General features: G+C 34.5%; 2 protein-coding genes across 2 annotated transcripts; one reads left to right on the forward strand and one right to left on the reverse strand.

Annotated features, from left to right (window-relative positions):
- Positions 1–449: 449 nt before the first annotated feature.
- Positions 450–7,508, forward strand: LOC111394896 (BTB/POZ domain-containing protein At1g21780-like). The gene is made up of 4 exons (XM_023020946.1): positions 450–479; positions 678–725; positions 1,038–1,166; positions 6,706–7,508. Exons 1-4 carry the CDS (start codon positions 450–452, stop codon positions 7,309–7,311), a joined length of 813 nt encoding a protein of 270 aa, XP_022876714.1. The 3' UTR covers positions 7,312–7,508.
- A 4-nt stretch (positions 7,509–7,512) lies between these two features.
- Positions 7,513–13,195, reverse strand: LOC111394351 (chlorophyllide a oxygenase, chloroplastic-like). Its single transcript, XM_023020118.1, has 9 exons — positions 12,999–13,195; positions 11,860–12,096; positions 11,629–11,733; positions 10,486–10,761; positions 9,632–9,779; positions 9,359–9,543; positions 9,097–9,209; positions 8,290–8,584; positions 7,513–8,061 (listed from the first exon to the last, which is right to left on the reverse strand). The coding sequence occupies exons 1-9, from the start codon at positions 13,077–13,079 to the stop codon at positions 7,891–7,893; spliced, it is 1,611 nt and encodes a 536-aa protein (XP_022875886.1). The 5' UTR covers positions 13,080–13,195; the 3' UTR covers positions 7,513–7,890.
- Positions 13,196–15,343: the final 2,148 nt, after the last annotated feature.

Consider the following 15,343-nt stretch of genomic DNA (forward strand, 5'->3'; position numbering starts at 1 on the left):
CTTCTGTTGTTATTACTTTCTATCATTGCTTAATTCAATTTGTGCTCAATAATGAATTTTTTGTAGTTGCACCCTGAAAAATAAAAATTTACTTTTCTGAAAAGTAGCAATTAGTTATTTCTAATTTCCACAAATAAAGAAAATTATGTACTGTAAAACAAACTTATAAGTAAACTTTTAAAGCTTAGGCAAACATTTATTCTTATTTCTATTCATCCAAAGAGAGATCATGTTTCAGTGTCAAACTTATTTTTCTCGTCACCAATATATATTAAGGAATTTTTCGAAATGCCTACAATGTACAAAGTGAAACATTTTTAATTCTTTTGTTTAAATATCTTCATTATAAATGGTCTTACTATGTTACAACCCCCATTTTTGACAAATGTACACAGTTGGGTTTGGGTGCCTCTAGCAGGGGCTGCCTGGGGGTGGGGGTGGGGTAGAAGATGGGTGAACTGTATTATGGAAAATATGAGGTTGGTTATTAAAAATTTGAATAAGTTAGTCCATTTCTCATTATGTATATTAACTTTATGTCTTTTCAAGTAAGTATCTTTATATAGTACGTAGTATATGAACAATTGCAAGTTACAAAGTTTCATCTTATTCGGGTAATATATTTTTAAAACGTTGAATACATTTTTTTGACTTAAAAGTGAAGATAACATTGACAGGATAACGAACTATGTATAATGCTACTATCCATATGTAGCATGATTCAGGTAGCTGCTGAGGATGCTAAACGCATTTGATCTGGTAAATCAACTATACAGACTTAAGTGAAATGACTTAGCATAACGAAAAGTTAAATTGTACAATCCACCGTTAATTGTAAATTTTAAACTCAGAAAGCGTTGTCTTGGGCTTATTCTTATGTCCATTGTACAAAGTTTCAACTTCTTTTTCATATTTATTACTAGTTACTCGTGTCTAATTTACTTTACCGAGCATGCTGAAGATATATAAATATACTGCCATAGCTACATGCATTATCTTGCTGCTATACCTGAAAATCATCTAGTCAATTCTTGTAGCCTTTTTCTGTAGTTCATGAGAGGCTGCTTCGAACGAGTGATGACTTCGCCTGGCCTGTTGACTCTAACTTTCATGGTCGATTCGTCGTTGATGTAGAGTTTCTGGACCTGAAGATCTACCCTCTAAACGTGAGTTTTCTCTTAAATTTTCTCAGAAGTTAGAACTTAGATGGTGTAACGACCCAAAATTTAAAGATTTAAGTCGCTACATAAACTTACATTAAACATTTAATGGCTTATAATAAATGATAATATACAAAATTTTAAAAGTTTAGTATATTAAATTGTAAGAAGATTTAAAATATTTTCCATTCAATTTGGCCTCTTGTCTATCAAGAAATTCCTTTTTATAAAATGGACTCGCATAATTGATCATAAATAAAATTTTAGTTTTATCAATACAAAATAACACACATAGAAATTTTATAATAAATAAATCATATTTCAACTTTTTAAATAAAAATTCATAGATAATAAAACTAAAAATAAGGCTATAAATAAAACTTTTAATCATGTTGCACCGAATTGATTTATTGAGTTTCATAAATTCTGGCATCATGAATGTACCTTATTGCCCGCTAACCAACGACCTATTCTGACCTGTGAAGAGTAGGAGAAAGGGTAAGTATTCAATAGGACACACAATAATGGTGCAATCCCAAAAAAAAGATTTAAAAAATGTGTCAAAAATATTGTATCATCATCATATCTTTAAAAAGCAGGAAAAGCTCAATAAATATCATATCTTTGTTATCGGATGGCCATAACATATATATCTATTCATATCTTTTAACTTTCATTAGCATAATAATTTAACAACATGAAAACAATAATTTAAAAGGGATAAGGATCAACGGTCATTAGATCAAATTAACTTTTGAAATACAAGACCAAAATCAGGTTCCAACCTAATTCTTTTTGCCTGCCTATCATTAAAATATATCTGTATATGTGCTGGGTAATTATTAGAGTTGTAAGATGTTTAAAGTGGGTAAATGACTTCTAATATAATATGTATAGGAAGCTGCACCCTCAAAGAAATTGGTTAAGACTTTTAAGGAATAAAATCTTGAGTGGGGTGTATGTTGCAACCAGATTCTATTGAAAGATATATCACATCTTCATCAGCAAACATCTTATCTCTATAGTGAGGGGACACGTAGCTTTTTCATGTATTCATAAGTCAAATCAAAAGAATTTAAATGATATTAAATGATAATAAATCTCAACAATATGATAAAAGCTCCAATACGTAGCTATCCATAAGTTTTTAAAACTTAGCATTTCTATTTAATATAAACCAATTAATATCATTACCATTAAAGTCAACAATGGTTTAATCTTATGCCATAAATGTTAAATTCATTAATTAACTAAACTAAATTACAATGTAAGGAAATGTCTTTCGACCTCAAAAACTTAGGTTTCACTTATCCAAATTAACTTTTTCTCAAGCCTAATATGCATAATTATTTACGGGCTATCCAATGAGTTAAAAATCGATATATAAAACGCACTCTATAAAAATCTATTTATTTAACCCAAATATAAGAATTTCAAACCTATTTTTTGTTTTAGTTCTTCTACTCTAAAAAATATAACTAATAGCATCAAGAAAATAAATTTTACACTATAAAATTATCGCGGTTTTACAATCTCCTCTCCTTATATATTTTCGTCCTCGAAAATTTACCTCGGCTAAATGAAGAATTCTGGATATCTGGTTTTAAGCTCCTCTTCCTTCTCTCGAGTTGACTCGCAAGGTCCGTGATTTCACCATTAAATCTTGACCAGAGGAACTTCTCTATTTCTTAGTTGGTGCACCTTTCGATCCAAAAGCATTATCGAAACTTATCCATATGACAAGTCCTTTTGTACTTTCAATGCCGAATGGTTCACCACATAATTAGAATCATGAATATATTTTTTGAGCATCAAAACATGGAACACGTTATGCACTGCTGCAAGTTCAGGTGGTAAGATTAGTCGGTAAGCCAGAACGCCAATCCTTTCAAAAATTTCAAAAGGTCCAATGAAACGTGGTCTAAACTTTCCCTGATCAAATCTCAATACACCCTTCATTAGTTCTATTTTTAGATAAATCTTATCACCTACTTGAAATTCTAGATCATTTCTTCTACAATCGGCATAACTTTTTTGTCGATATTGTGTTATCTTTATTCTTGCTCCATTCTTGCCAACCTCCTCAACTGTTCATTCAATAATTTCAAAACCCAAAATTCTATTCTCTTCGAGCTTGTCCCAATGGATAGGGGATATGCACTTTTTCTCGAATAGATCAATTCCTCTCTTCATGTTTCTCTACCAAAAAACTACCTAAATGTGCAAGATACAGGGTGGAACGAGTCTCTTTCAATAACTTGTTCCTTATTTTCGCATTCTTGGGCATGCACAATCTTCAGTCAGTACTTTATCTGCAGATATTTTAAATCTAATACTGGAGTTCGCGGAACACAAACTTAACCTTAAATTTCTGATAGTGAAAGAGTGTATGGGGCATAAGACTCTTTAGGTTGATTTCCTTACGGAGTCATAAGACTATATGGGGGCGATGGGATTGGTCGGGCTAATCCTTTCGTGAGTCTGCCCTAACCCCTGCCTCTGATTTTTATTGAATGAGGGGAGCCCTAAAGGGGCGAACGAATGCTAGTATCCCTCAGCCTTAATCTTTCGTAGAAATGGATACTTATCTTTTGCTTATTTGATTCGATCCCGAAGAGTAGGTTGAATCATTAATGCTATTATTCTCGCTATAGTAACAGTCATTGATGTGAAGACTTCCAATCTTAATTTCTCGAAGTCCTTTATCAAATGTTCTAACTCCGTGGGTAAAACTGCTAATTGCAATCCCGTCTTCCTACTTAAAGCATTTGTGACTATGTTAGCCTTACCTGGATGGTAAAAAATCATACGATCATAGTCTTTCACTAACTCCAACCATCTCCTCTGCCTCACATTTAGTTCCTTCCGTGTGAAAAAGTATTTAAGATTCTTGTGATCTGTATAGATTTCACACTTGCCACCATAGAGATAATGATACCATATCTTTAAGGCATTAACTATCGCTGCTAGTCCTAAGTCATGCGTCGAATAGTTCTGCTCGTACTACTTCAACTGTCTCAAGGAACAAGCAATCACATTTCCATATTGCATCAAAACACAACTCAAACCCTACTTAGAGATATTGCCATAAGACAAATCCATCGGAACCTTCAGTCACTGTCAATATAGGAGTTGAGGCTAATCTTTGCTTGAGTTTGTGAAAACATTTTTCACACTTTTACGTCCACTGAAACTTCACACTTTCTAATCATTTGAGTCATCGGCCCAGTTGTTTTTAGAAATCCTCAATAAATTTCTTATAATAGCCGGCCAACCTCAAGAAACTGCAAACTTCACCCACAGTGGTCGGTCTAAGCCAATTTGTTACTACTTCCACTTTAACTGGGTCTATCTCAAAACTCTGCGCGGTAACCACATGACCAAGAAAACTCATTCATCGAGCTAAAATTCACACTTCTTGAATTTAGCATATAATTTTTCCTTTCTCAAAGTACCGAGTACTACTTGGAGTTATTCCTCGTGTTGTTTCTTATCTTTGGAGTACACATGTATGTCGTCAATAAATATTATGATGAACTGGTCCAAATATTGATGGAATACTTGGTTCATTAGATCCATCAATACTGCTGAGGTATTGGTCAAAACAAAAGGCATAATAGTGAACTCATAATGCCCATAACGAGTCCTAAAAATAGTTTTTTGGTATATCAGTTGCCTTGACCTTTAGCTGATGATACCCTAACCTTAAGTTGATCTTCGAAAACACCTTTGCACCCTTTAATTGGGTTAAATAAATAGATGTTGATAGATTGTGTTTTATATATCGATTTTTAGCTCATTGAATAGCCAGTAAATAATCATACATATTAGGCTCGAGAAAAAGTTAATTTGGATAAGCGAGGCCCAAGTTTTTGAGGTCGTAAGATATTGTCTTACATTGTAATTTAGTTTAGTTAATTAATAAATTTAAAATTTATAGTATAAGATTAAACCATTGTTTAGTAATGATATTAATTGGTTTATATTAAATAAAAATGTTATGTTTTAAAAACTTATGGACAGCCATGTGTTGGAGCTCTTAGCATATTATTGAAATTTAATATTATTTAAATTCTTTTGATTTGACTTATGAATGTATGAAAAAGTCACTTGTTCCCTCACACACTATAAAGATAAGATGTTTGCTGATGAATATATAAATATCAATCAACCGAATTTGATTCCTCAAAAGTCTAACCAATTTCTTTGAGGGCACGACTTCCTATACATATTATATTAGAAGTCTGTTACCCACTTTAAACACCTTACAATTTTTATAATTACTAGCATATATACAGATATATTTTAACGGCAGGCAGGTAAAAAGAATTAGGTTGGAACGTGATTTTGGTCTTGTATTTCAAAAGTTAATTTGATGTAACGAAATGTCATTGATCCTTACTCCGTTTAAATTATTTTTTTCATGTTACATTATTATCCTAATGAAAGCTAAAGATATGATATGTATATTATAGTCATCCGATACCAAAAATATGATATTTATTGAGCTTTTACATCTTTCTAAAAATATGTTGACAGTATGATATTTTTGACACGTGTTTTAAATCTTTTATTGAGGATCGCACTATTATTTCGTGTTCTATTGAATATTTCCATATATACACCCTACTCACAAGTCAATGGGCGGTAAGGTATAACTATGGTGTCAGGATTTATAAAACTCAATAAGTTAATCTAGTGTAACATGATTAAAAGTTTTATCATCTATGAATTTTTATTTAACAAGTTGAGACATGATTTATTTATTAATGAAATCAAAATTTTATTTATGATCAATTATGTGAGTCCATTTTAGAAAAAGGAAATTTTTGACAGATGAGAGGCCAAATTGAATGGAAAATATTTTAAATCTTCTTATAATTTTATATATTAAACTTTTAAAATTTTGTCTAACATCATTTATTATAAGCCATTAAATGTTTATTGTAAGTTTTATGTTGCGATTTAAATCGTTAAATTTTGGGTCGTTGCAGTTTGGTATCATAAATCGTTAAATTTTGGGTCGTTGCAGTTTGGTATCATATTGAATTTTATGTTTGTGCTTTACCCTTTGTTTTTTTTTTTTTTTTTTTTTTTTTTTTTTTGGTTGGTTGGGGGCGGGGATGGTCCTTTTTCTTGTTAATATTTTTCTATTCTTTTTGAAACTAGCATCTGCATAATTTACATTAGGTAGTATACTACATAATATTTATCATTTTTAAGTAATATTGTGCATATGTATCTTAGCAGCGTAGTTTGCTTCGCTTCTATGCTGCCTTACTCATCTGAAGACTGATTAGTAGGTCATTTAGATTTTACACAAACCGGATAGCCTAAAAAAAGAATGAACATCACTAATGAAATGTTTGTTACACGGTAAGGACAAGATTGTATAGTACATCAAACAAGAATTTAACTTCTTTTTCTTGTTTCACGCTATTCTGTACTATCCAATCCATCTTAATAAACATGCTAAAATAGTTTTCTTTGAGATGCATAATCGTCTCTTCTTAAAACACAGTTCTCTCTTACTATTAAACTTCAGGGTGGAGAAGGCAGTTCAATATGGCCGAGTGATGGTATGATGCAATATCTAGCAACTCAAAGCACTCTCAGATGCCTCTCTCGCATGCTTAACGAGTCTATTCATGCTGATGTCGCCATTAACACGGCTGATGGAACGCTACGAGCCCACAAGGCAATTCTTTCTGCAAGCTCTCCGGTGTTCGACAGCATGTTCTTGCACGACCTCAAGGAGAAAGAATCCTCAACAATCAATATAGAAGATATGTCAACAGAGTCATGCGCGGCCCTTCTCAGTTCCTTGTATGGAACTATAAGCCAAGAAAGTTTCTGGAAGCACCGATTGGCATTGCTGGGTGCGGCAAACAAGTACGACATTGTAGAGTTGAAGGATGCTTGTGAGGAAAGTCTACTAGAAGATATCAACTCGGGAAATGTCCTTGAGAGGTTACATGAGGCTTGGCTTTACCAGCTCAACAAACTGAAACAAGGATGCTTGATGTACTTGTTTGATTTTGGGAAGATTTATGATGTTCGAGATGAAATTTGTGATTTCTTCAGGCAGGCAGACAGAGAACTAATGGTTGAGATGTTTCACGAAGTGCTCACAGTGTGGAAACCAGCGTAAGTAAATCAAACCTATGGTTTTCTTCGGTAAATCCTATTCTATGTTATAGATAAATATGTAGTACTGGTGTAAGAGTTGTATCAAAATGTACAGTGTTATTGGGCATGCGCCTGACATAATATGAAAACTCGGGTTGTGTAAAAGAATATTTGCTTTGAATTGAGCTTGTTAAATGAAGTGCCATTTAAATTGCTCTTTACATGAACAAGCACTGGACACAGCAGATGTCCAGTCTCAGTTATCAGATTCAAATCTTCAGCTATATCAAGAACGGAATGACAATATCATACATTTCGGTGACAGGGTCAAAAACAAAAATGACCCTTGCGCCCTCAGCAAGGACGGGCAGGAAGTGGCTCTGTTTCAGAACTGTACACTAAAAAAATGACAGAAAATAGAAGTGTAAACTTTTCTTTTTACGGGGGGTGTATGTGGAGATCACCTTTCCTCGACTTAGGAGAATTTTCAGTCGTAACTTCCAAGACAAAGGAATTCCGAATCTCGGATCAGAAATGCACAGGAGCTATGTTGTGAGGAGAAGCAATATAAGAAATAACAAATCTACTTGTGAAACAATTTTTATGCTGATTTCTCGAAGGGTAATCTTTTAGATCCTTGCTCAACTGCATCTCTCCATAGCCTGTATCTTACTCCCAGCTTATCGTATGACACTGGCCAATTCCAAACATTTGCGCCATTGAGCATGCGCTCCTGCTGGCCAAGAACAAGCCGTAGATCCTCATTCAATACCTGTTGATATGGATTTGACATCAAGACTTCGACTAGAAAATAAGGAGTTTAGAAACAGGCAAGATGGAATTTATTGATCCAAGAGCAAGAGGCATAATTTAGTGTGAAATGAGGAGAAAGTTCTCAATGACTAGTGGATGTACGATGAAAATTTCCAATGACGTGACAGTAAAGTAAGAGTTACGTAATATAAGTGATTTCTTTTGCTTAAACGCACAAAAACTTTACCTTTTCAGCAAAATGTCTCCACAGGTATTGAATGAAAGGAACGTGCTTCAGTACAGGAGCAAAGTCAAGCGACATTCTGTACAATAGCCTAGTCTTCTGTCTTGACGACGGTAAGCAAACATGGAGTTGGTGAAGATGTGTTGAACACTCTCCAGTATTTTGCCCTTCTAATTTCCCGGGTTTTGAGATTCCAATTGTTGATAATACCATACAAGGTGGTCTAAATTCCATATCTATTGGATAGGGATCCCAGTATCCTTGCAGACCAGATGCAGGCGTCAAAAATTTCACCAAGCTGAGGATTCAAATAAAAAGATCAAAGAACACATAAGCTCTCTCTGTTGCAATAAGATGGCTTCATTGAATTTGAATTTTTGGCGTTAAAATGATAATATTTTTTTGATAAATTTTTAAGGAGTCAAGTTGTATGCGAAAATGAAAAAGAGCCTCCTAATGCACAAGTTTCTCCATTCATTTTAGCTTCTTGATGTGTTCATGTGTAATAATAACTGGCATGATTTTGGAAGGGAGTGAAAGCAAGAAAAAGATTTTGGAGTTCGACCTATGATGTTTTGTAGGCACAAGACAAATAAGAAAGAGAACAGAGAGAGGAGAAGAGCAGGTTGAGTTTGTGTTACAACTCGTCCACTCGACTAAAGGTCGATAGACAAGTAATGCAATCCACCAAGGGTCGAGTGGAGGCAACTCTTTCACTGGAAGGCTATTTATAATAATGGTAAAAGTGACATGAATTAAATAAGATTTAGTGGTTGCACAATGGTACAAAAAGTAATAGCTGGATCCAACCTGGGAACACTCCATCCCTTAGCAAAGGTAGACGTGTGGGTAAAGGGAGCATGTGCAAGATCCAGAAGGTTGTCCAGTAGTAGTCCATGTTCTACGGGAAGTTCCATCACGATCTGCATTGAGGGTGAATCGTTATAAATCTGTGTATTCTTGTTCGTTTGATATTTCTTTTTTCATTTACTTTTCCTCTCAGATGAAGGATAAAGGTTTAACCATAACAAATATTTTGACAAGATAATTGAATGCAGGTACTACTACATACCTCAGCATGTATTTGAAATTCTGATGGAGGTAGTAAAGAAGGAAGGTTAGCTGTAGGCGGATCATCGCCTGGCCAAATCCATATCATTCCCTCCTGCTCAAGGCATGGTAATGCTCTGATTTTTATGTTAAGTAATCTAGTCGACGGCATTTTTTCACATTTTCCATCGGTCGAGTATTCCCATCCTGACATCAGTGATTATGTGAAAAGAATAAGTGTCATTATATCAGCTATAAATAAACTTGTGTAAAACGTTAAGCTATCATATCTAACCATGATAAGGACACTGGATGCGACCCTCGTTTACTGAACCCAGATGAAGTGGGCAGGCCCGGTGAGCACAAGTATTCTGGACACATCCAGGTTTTCCATCTTTCCCACGAAAGATTACCCAAGGTTCCTCGAAGCAATCTATTGGAACCTGTGAAAATTTTCGAAGCTATTATCAATAAGAAAATAATAGAACAAAGCTCTAATGAGATGTTTGCTACGGTGGAGTGAACAGTATTGTCAAGATGAAGGTAAAATCTTGTCCATTTTAATGTCAATGTGTGCCAAACATAACCCTAAAAGTAGACTAGATTCCAGCCTTCCCGAGTGACAACAAAGATGTCCTAAGATCATCATTTCAGTAGAAAAGTCACAATAAACCATGATATACAGGGAAAGAATAAGAGAAGAAACGAAAAGCAAGATAGTAAAATACGAACAAGTTTGAATTTTTTGGACCAAAACAGCCTATTTTCACGGACAAAGAAAAGAATCTATAGACCAAGATGCCAAGAGTGTTAAGATTTTTTTTTCCTGTAGGGAATCTGTGCAAACGTGAAACCAGGTTGGGCTCATCATTTAGGTTTAGAAGATATCTTGGCTAAGTGCATGTTTGGCATAACTTATAATTGAATATCTAGTCAAACTATATTTTTATCCACACATTCAGAATCTACAACTTTTATCCACGTAGCATCCACACATTCCATTGGACCCACAACTTACAAGCATTAAAACACAAAATATATATCCGAGTGCCCATTACTACTTTAGTTTGGATATGAACGTAAAAAACCCAAATGGTACACATTAATGAGTATAAAGGAGGAAGTACAAGTTTCTATCAAATACACTACCATGGTGTCATCCTTCAGATCTGCAGAAAAAGCAACAGGGTACCAAAAATTCTTCAAACGGGCATGGTAAGATTGGACAGGACCGGACACATTGAGGCTTCTTCTCGGCTGCCTGGTCTTGACAGTATCAAGAGATTCTGTAGAAGTGCTCGGGGTAGAGGTTGACACGTTAAATTCCATCGTGTTTCTATCTTGCAATAGCCTATCATTAACCAAAGTTTCCATGTAAGCTAGCTTGTCCAAAGCAGTGCCAATCCTTGCCTCTGAAATATGTACCTGTATGTGTTATATGAGTCAGACATAGTTCGCTAATTATAAAAGATTTTTATGGCATTAAGGGGATTATCATGTTTTTAACAAAAAGGAAACACTAAGGGTGAATGCACACCAACATTTGAAAGAAGATAATGGAGAGTGATATCATATAGAGCCGAGACTTCCCAAAACGATGGCTAATGGAACTGCTAGATATAACTGATGTATGGAACAAGGCCGAGAAACTAGGGCAACCACTGAAATAATCTACTCAGACAAAGATGGCAAGAGCCGCTTCATCAATCATCATGGTATCCATGGGCTAACAGGTCATACTTTGCCCAATTACCCTACAAAGAGACTCCTAAGAGCCAAAGTATTAAGGAAATGGCAAAAATAAGGCTTTGACGGACATAGGTATAAAACACTTCCCATTTGATTGCCTGTTTACCTGATCTTCCCCGTCAGCTGTGAATCTTATGCCAAATAACTATAGTTCCCTAAAATCCATAGATTCTTTTATCATTCAACTAGATCTTACTAGATTGTATTAAAATTTCTGGCCTCAAGCAATTGTAGGACTCGTTTGGCAGGCTTTTTTTTTTAATAGGTAATCAAATATTTTATTAATCAAAAGATAATTCTCAAGAAGTGTATTATTGTATGGTAGGACTTTTGAAAAGATAAAAGTTGCTTTTGAAACTAAGAAGTTTTTGGACCTGTTTGGATAATTTACCGAAAGTAGTTTGTCTGGTTAGAAGCTTTTTTAGAGGAAGGTGTCAAAAGGTCTCCAAAAAGCAGAAGTTTTGCCAAAAAGGATCTTAATAAAGAGAAAGCCCTTAATTATAATTATATTAATCTCATATAAAGAGCTAGCGCCCAACTTACCTGATTGTGAGCTACTGCCAGCTCTTCTTGCAACTCTGCGAGTTCCTTCTTCAGGGTACCAATCGATTTGTATTCACGGGCAAGAGGGTTCAATACTTGTACAACCTATGTTGTTATAAAAGGTGAGAACAATGAAATTTAATGGGATGTAGAAAATTAGAGAAACCGTTCTTCTTCATCAACTGATTTTTCATAGAAAAAAGTACATCAAGATGCAATTGATTGATCAACCTTTTCATGCAAAAGCATGATTGCAAGAACATCTTGCCGAGCCTTCCAATCACAGTACTGTATATCATATCTAGCCACTTCTAAAGCTTGATTCACATCCAAGAACTTGCCTTTACATTGAGGGACTTTAGACCTCGGATCTTCTACTTCAAAAATAGTCATCCATAGGTTTTTCCTGTCAACCAACTCGCCTTCCTCCCCTATGATAGCTGACACTGCAAAGCCTCCCTTGACAGCCTGCGTCCAAAATGCAACATGGTTCAGCTAAGTATTTAATGCTACCTACTTATACATTAATGGGATGTTCAATATGGTTAATTATATCACTTGCAAAGAGGTTAAAGTGGAAAACAAAGTTAAGAGTTATATTGGCTATAGGTTCGGAATAAATTTGAGGTCGACTACATAAATCATTTTTTCACCACTTTGTTCGATTCGTTGCTAGATCTACAAGATCCTTCACTACAACTGACCATGTAAAAATCAACTACAATCTGATTAATAGAAATTTAAGGAGACTGAATCTTTCTACACAGAGCTCGAAAAACATATAATCTTTTACTCATTTCCATCTGTGGATAAATCCAAAAATATATACTAATTGATGGAATATACAGAAATTGCCAAAACTTTTATAACAAGTACATGTGTATTTCATTAAAGATTAATTTCTATTGATCAAGGCAGTCTATAAACTATCAGATCAACAAAACTGGAAAACCCTTCTAAATAAACTGGATGAAAGGCAAGACTGCCACCATTAAGTTCAAAATTTACTACAGAAAAATAACTTAACAATAGTTACAATTAAGAAGCATAAAATCCATATTAATTTAAGCAAGAAACAAATGGTGCATGTTTGGTACTAAGTGACTCAAAACTAAGAGTATAATAAACAAGATTTTAACTTATGTTACTTCGTTACTGTCACAAACAAAAACACCCAACCAAACATGCCACCACCAGTGTATTTCATCAAAACTTACAAACTATAACAGATCAACTAAACCAGAAAAGAAAATTCCCTTCTAACTACACTAAATAAGGATCAAGAGTTCTACAACTAAGTTTAAAAATAATAATAATAATAATAAATACAAAACCTCAACTAAAATTCCTATAAACCCACAAAAAAGCACCTTTTTGGCGGTAAACTTTGATGAACGACAAAGAGAGGTAGGAATAGAAAGCGCAGCAGCAGCAGCAGCAATGGCGGACATGGCCGAAGAAGGTGCGTTTCAAAATTAACGGAGACTTCGGGTAGGCAGAAAAGGAAGGAAGGAAGAGAAAGTTCAAAGTTGTGAAACATTTTTGTGAGAGATTTTTGTTTTGTTGATAAGAGGTTGGTGTCGTGCGAAATCTGAAGTCGCCTCCCAAACGTTGCCATGTGTAAATTCTTGGGAATTCCTGTGCTTAATTCGTGGCTGCTTTTGTTTACACATTTTGCTCTTGTTTGAGCCCGTTCTTGCTAAATTTATAACGCTCCAATTTTTTATAAATTTCGAAACGTTAAGAAAAATTTATTTTTCTTTATTTTAAATGTAGAACTACAAAAATAAATTTTTTTACTAAACAAATAACTGCAACATTTATAAATCTAAATTTAAAATATGAAAATTTTATCTAAACATAACATAAACTCTTAACTAATTTAAGTAACACGTTTGAAAAAAAATTAAACTGATTTGTAAATTTAAAGACAGCAAACACATTTATTTTTCTTTTCATTTGATTTACTTGGCAGCCCGCATCACCGTCCTTCCACAATTTCACTCTACCCGAACTAACCTGTAAAAATTTATAAGAGTGAGCATTCGAAAACACCCAATAAAATACGTGTAGTTTCCATATACGTATATATAGGGATGTCAAAAGGGCCGAACCGCTAGTCGACTCGGCGACTCGGCTTGTTAAAATAGGGTTCGTGGGCGGCTTGGGCTCGTAAAATCACAAGTCCGAGGGCGAGCCGAGTGGGCCTCGCCGGGACTCGGCTCGCCTAAAAGGCAAGCCGCTCGTGGGCTCGAGAGAGCCACGAGGCTCACAACGAGCCCCCAAATAAAGTGACCAAAATGGTCACTGAATTTTTTTTTTTTTAAAAAAAAATTTTCCTGTTCCACTATAAATACCCCTTAAACCCCCTTTTTTTTTTCATATCAATTACTCAATCACTACTCCAACTCTCTTGTATTATATCAATTATCAAGTTTTTACTCTCTTGTGCTGCAAAATATACAATATCAATTCAATTTTTACAGTTTATTAGTTACAATTTCAATTCATCCAATTCTCAATTCTCACAACATTTATATTTTTCTAGTTATTATATTTGAATTTCATCATAAACAATCAAATATGGATCAATGCTCATTTGTTGAGAGCTTATTCGATACGGGATGTGAGCCACGTCATGGCGAATCGCCTAGGACGCTGCAAAGTCAATTTCCAAATGAATTTGTTGGTCTAAATGACATACTCATACCTGAAGATGTTCACATTCACGGTCAGGGAAGTCACGATCCAATTGATTTGGATGATATTAACGTTCTCGAAGCGGAACATGAGGACGAAGATGTCGAATTAAATATCGCAAATGCGATGGGAAAGCGAAAGGCCAAAAAACAAGTAAAATGTTGGGATCACTTTAAATTGATTTCAATAGGAAAAGTCGTCGATGACCTTGCAAAATTTAAAGCAGTATGTAAATACAACCAACAAAGATTGGCATGGCAAAAAGGAATTGGTACCACCCATCTTAACCGCCACTACAAAGCATGTGCGGCCAGACATGGACTTCTTCCAACTGGTCAAACATAATTGTAATTTGGCAGTTCAGGCACCGGTTCTACAACTTCGCCCCTATCCACGTGGGTGTATTCAGAGAATAATATTCGAACCGGAATGGTGAAATTTGTTGCCGCCACTGAGTTGCATCTGGCTATTGCAGACAACCAACACTTCGTCTCGTTCGTGAAAAAATATCTGCAGCCGAGGTACGTTGGGGTAAGTCGAAACACTCTTCGTGCCGATACAATACAATATTTTAATAATTCAAAATAACAATTAATTATGGATTTACAACAATATGGGGATGTTATATCTTTGACTTCTGATATATGGGAAGGGTTAATTAAATAGCATATATAACTGCAACCGCACACTATATAGACCTACTTAGTGCATACATAAGAAAATTATTGCTTTTAGAATTATTGAATTTCCTCACAATGCTAATAATATATATAATGCTATTATTAGTATTGTTAGATAATATAATTGTGAGACTAAAATTCGGTCTTTTACTTTTGATAATACTAGTGTTAATAAGGTAGTCGTCGATAAATTGTGTAGGACACTTCAACTTGATTTTGATGGGTATTTGTTTCATATTAGTTCTGTGTGTCATATTTTGAATTTAATTGTGCAAAATGACTTAAAACATATAAATGATGAATTTCAAAGGATTAGGAATGCATTAGTATATATT

Source organism: Olea europaea, chromosome 5 (genome assembly GCF_002742605.1).
Source record: "Olea europaea var. sylvestris chromosome 5, O_europaea_v1, whole genome shotgun sequence".
In the NCBI taxonomy this organism is placed as follows: domain Eukaryota; kingdom Viridiplantae; phylum Streptophyta; class Magnoliopsida; order Lamiales; family Oleaceae; genus Olea; species Olea europaea.

Bases quoted from the DNA above. Each gene is read 5' to 3' on its own strand.
- LOC111394896 (XM_023020946.1), top strand. From the start codon at position 450: ATGGGTGAACTGTATTATGGAAAATATGAG. The intron at 726-1,037 runs GTAGCTGCTGAG...CAATTCTTGTAG, and splicing joins CCATATGTAGCATGATTCAG to CCTTTTTCTGTAGTTCATGA. The intron at 1,167-6,705 runs GTGAGTTTTCTC...ATTAAACTTCAG, and splicing joins TGAAGATCTACCCTCTAAAC to GGTGGAGAAGGCAGTTCAAT.
- LOC111394351 (XM_023020118.1), bottom strand. From the start codon at position 13,079: ATGTCCGCCATTGCTGCTGCTGCTGCTGCGCTTTCTATTCCTACCTCT. The intron at 9,210-9,358 runs GTATGTAGTAGT...CCCTCAATGCAG, and splicing joins AATTTCAAATACATGCTGAG to ATCGTGATGGAACTTCCCGT. The intron at 8,062-8,289 runs GTAAAGTTTTTG...CCATATCAACAG, and splicing joins GGAGACATTTTGCTGAAAAG to GTATTGAATGAGGATCTACG.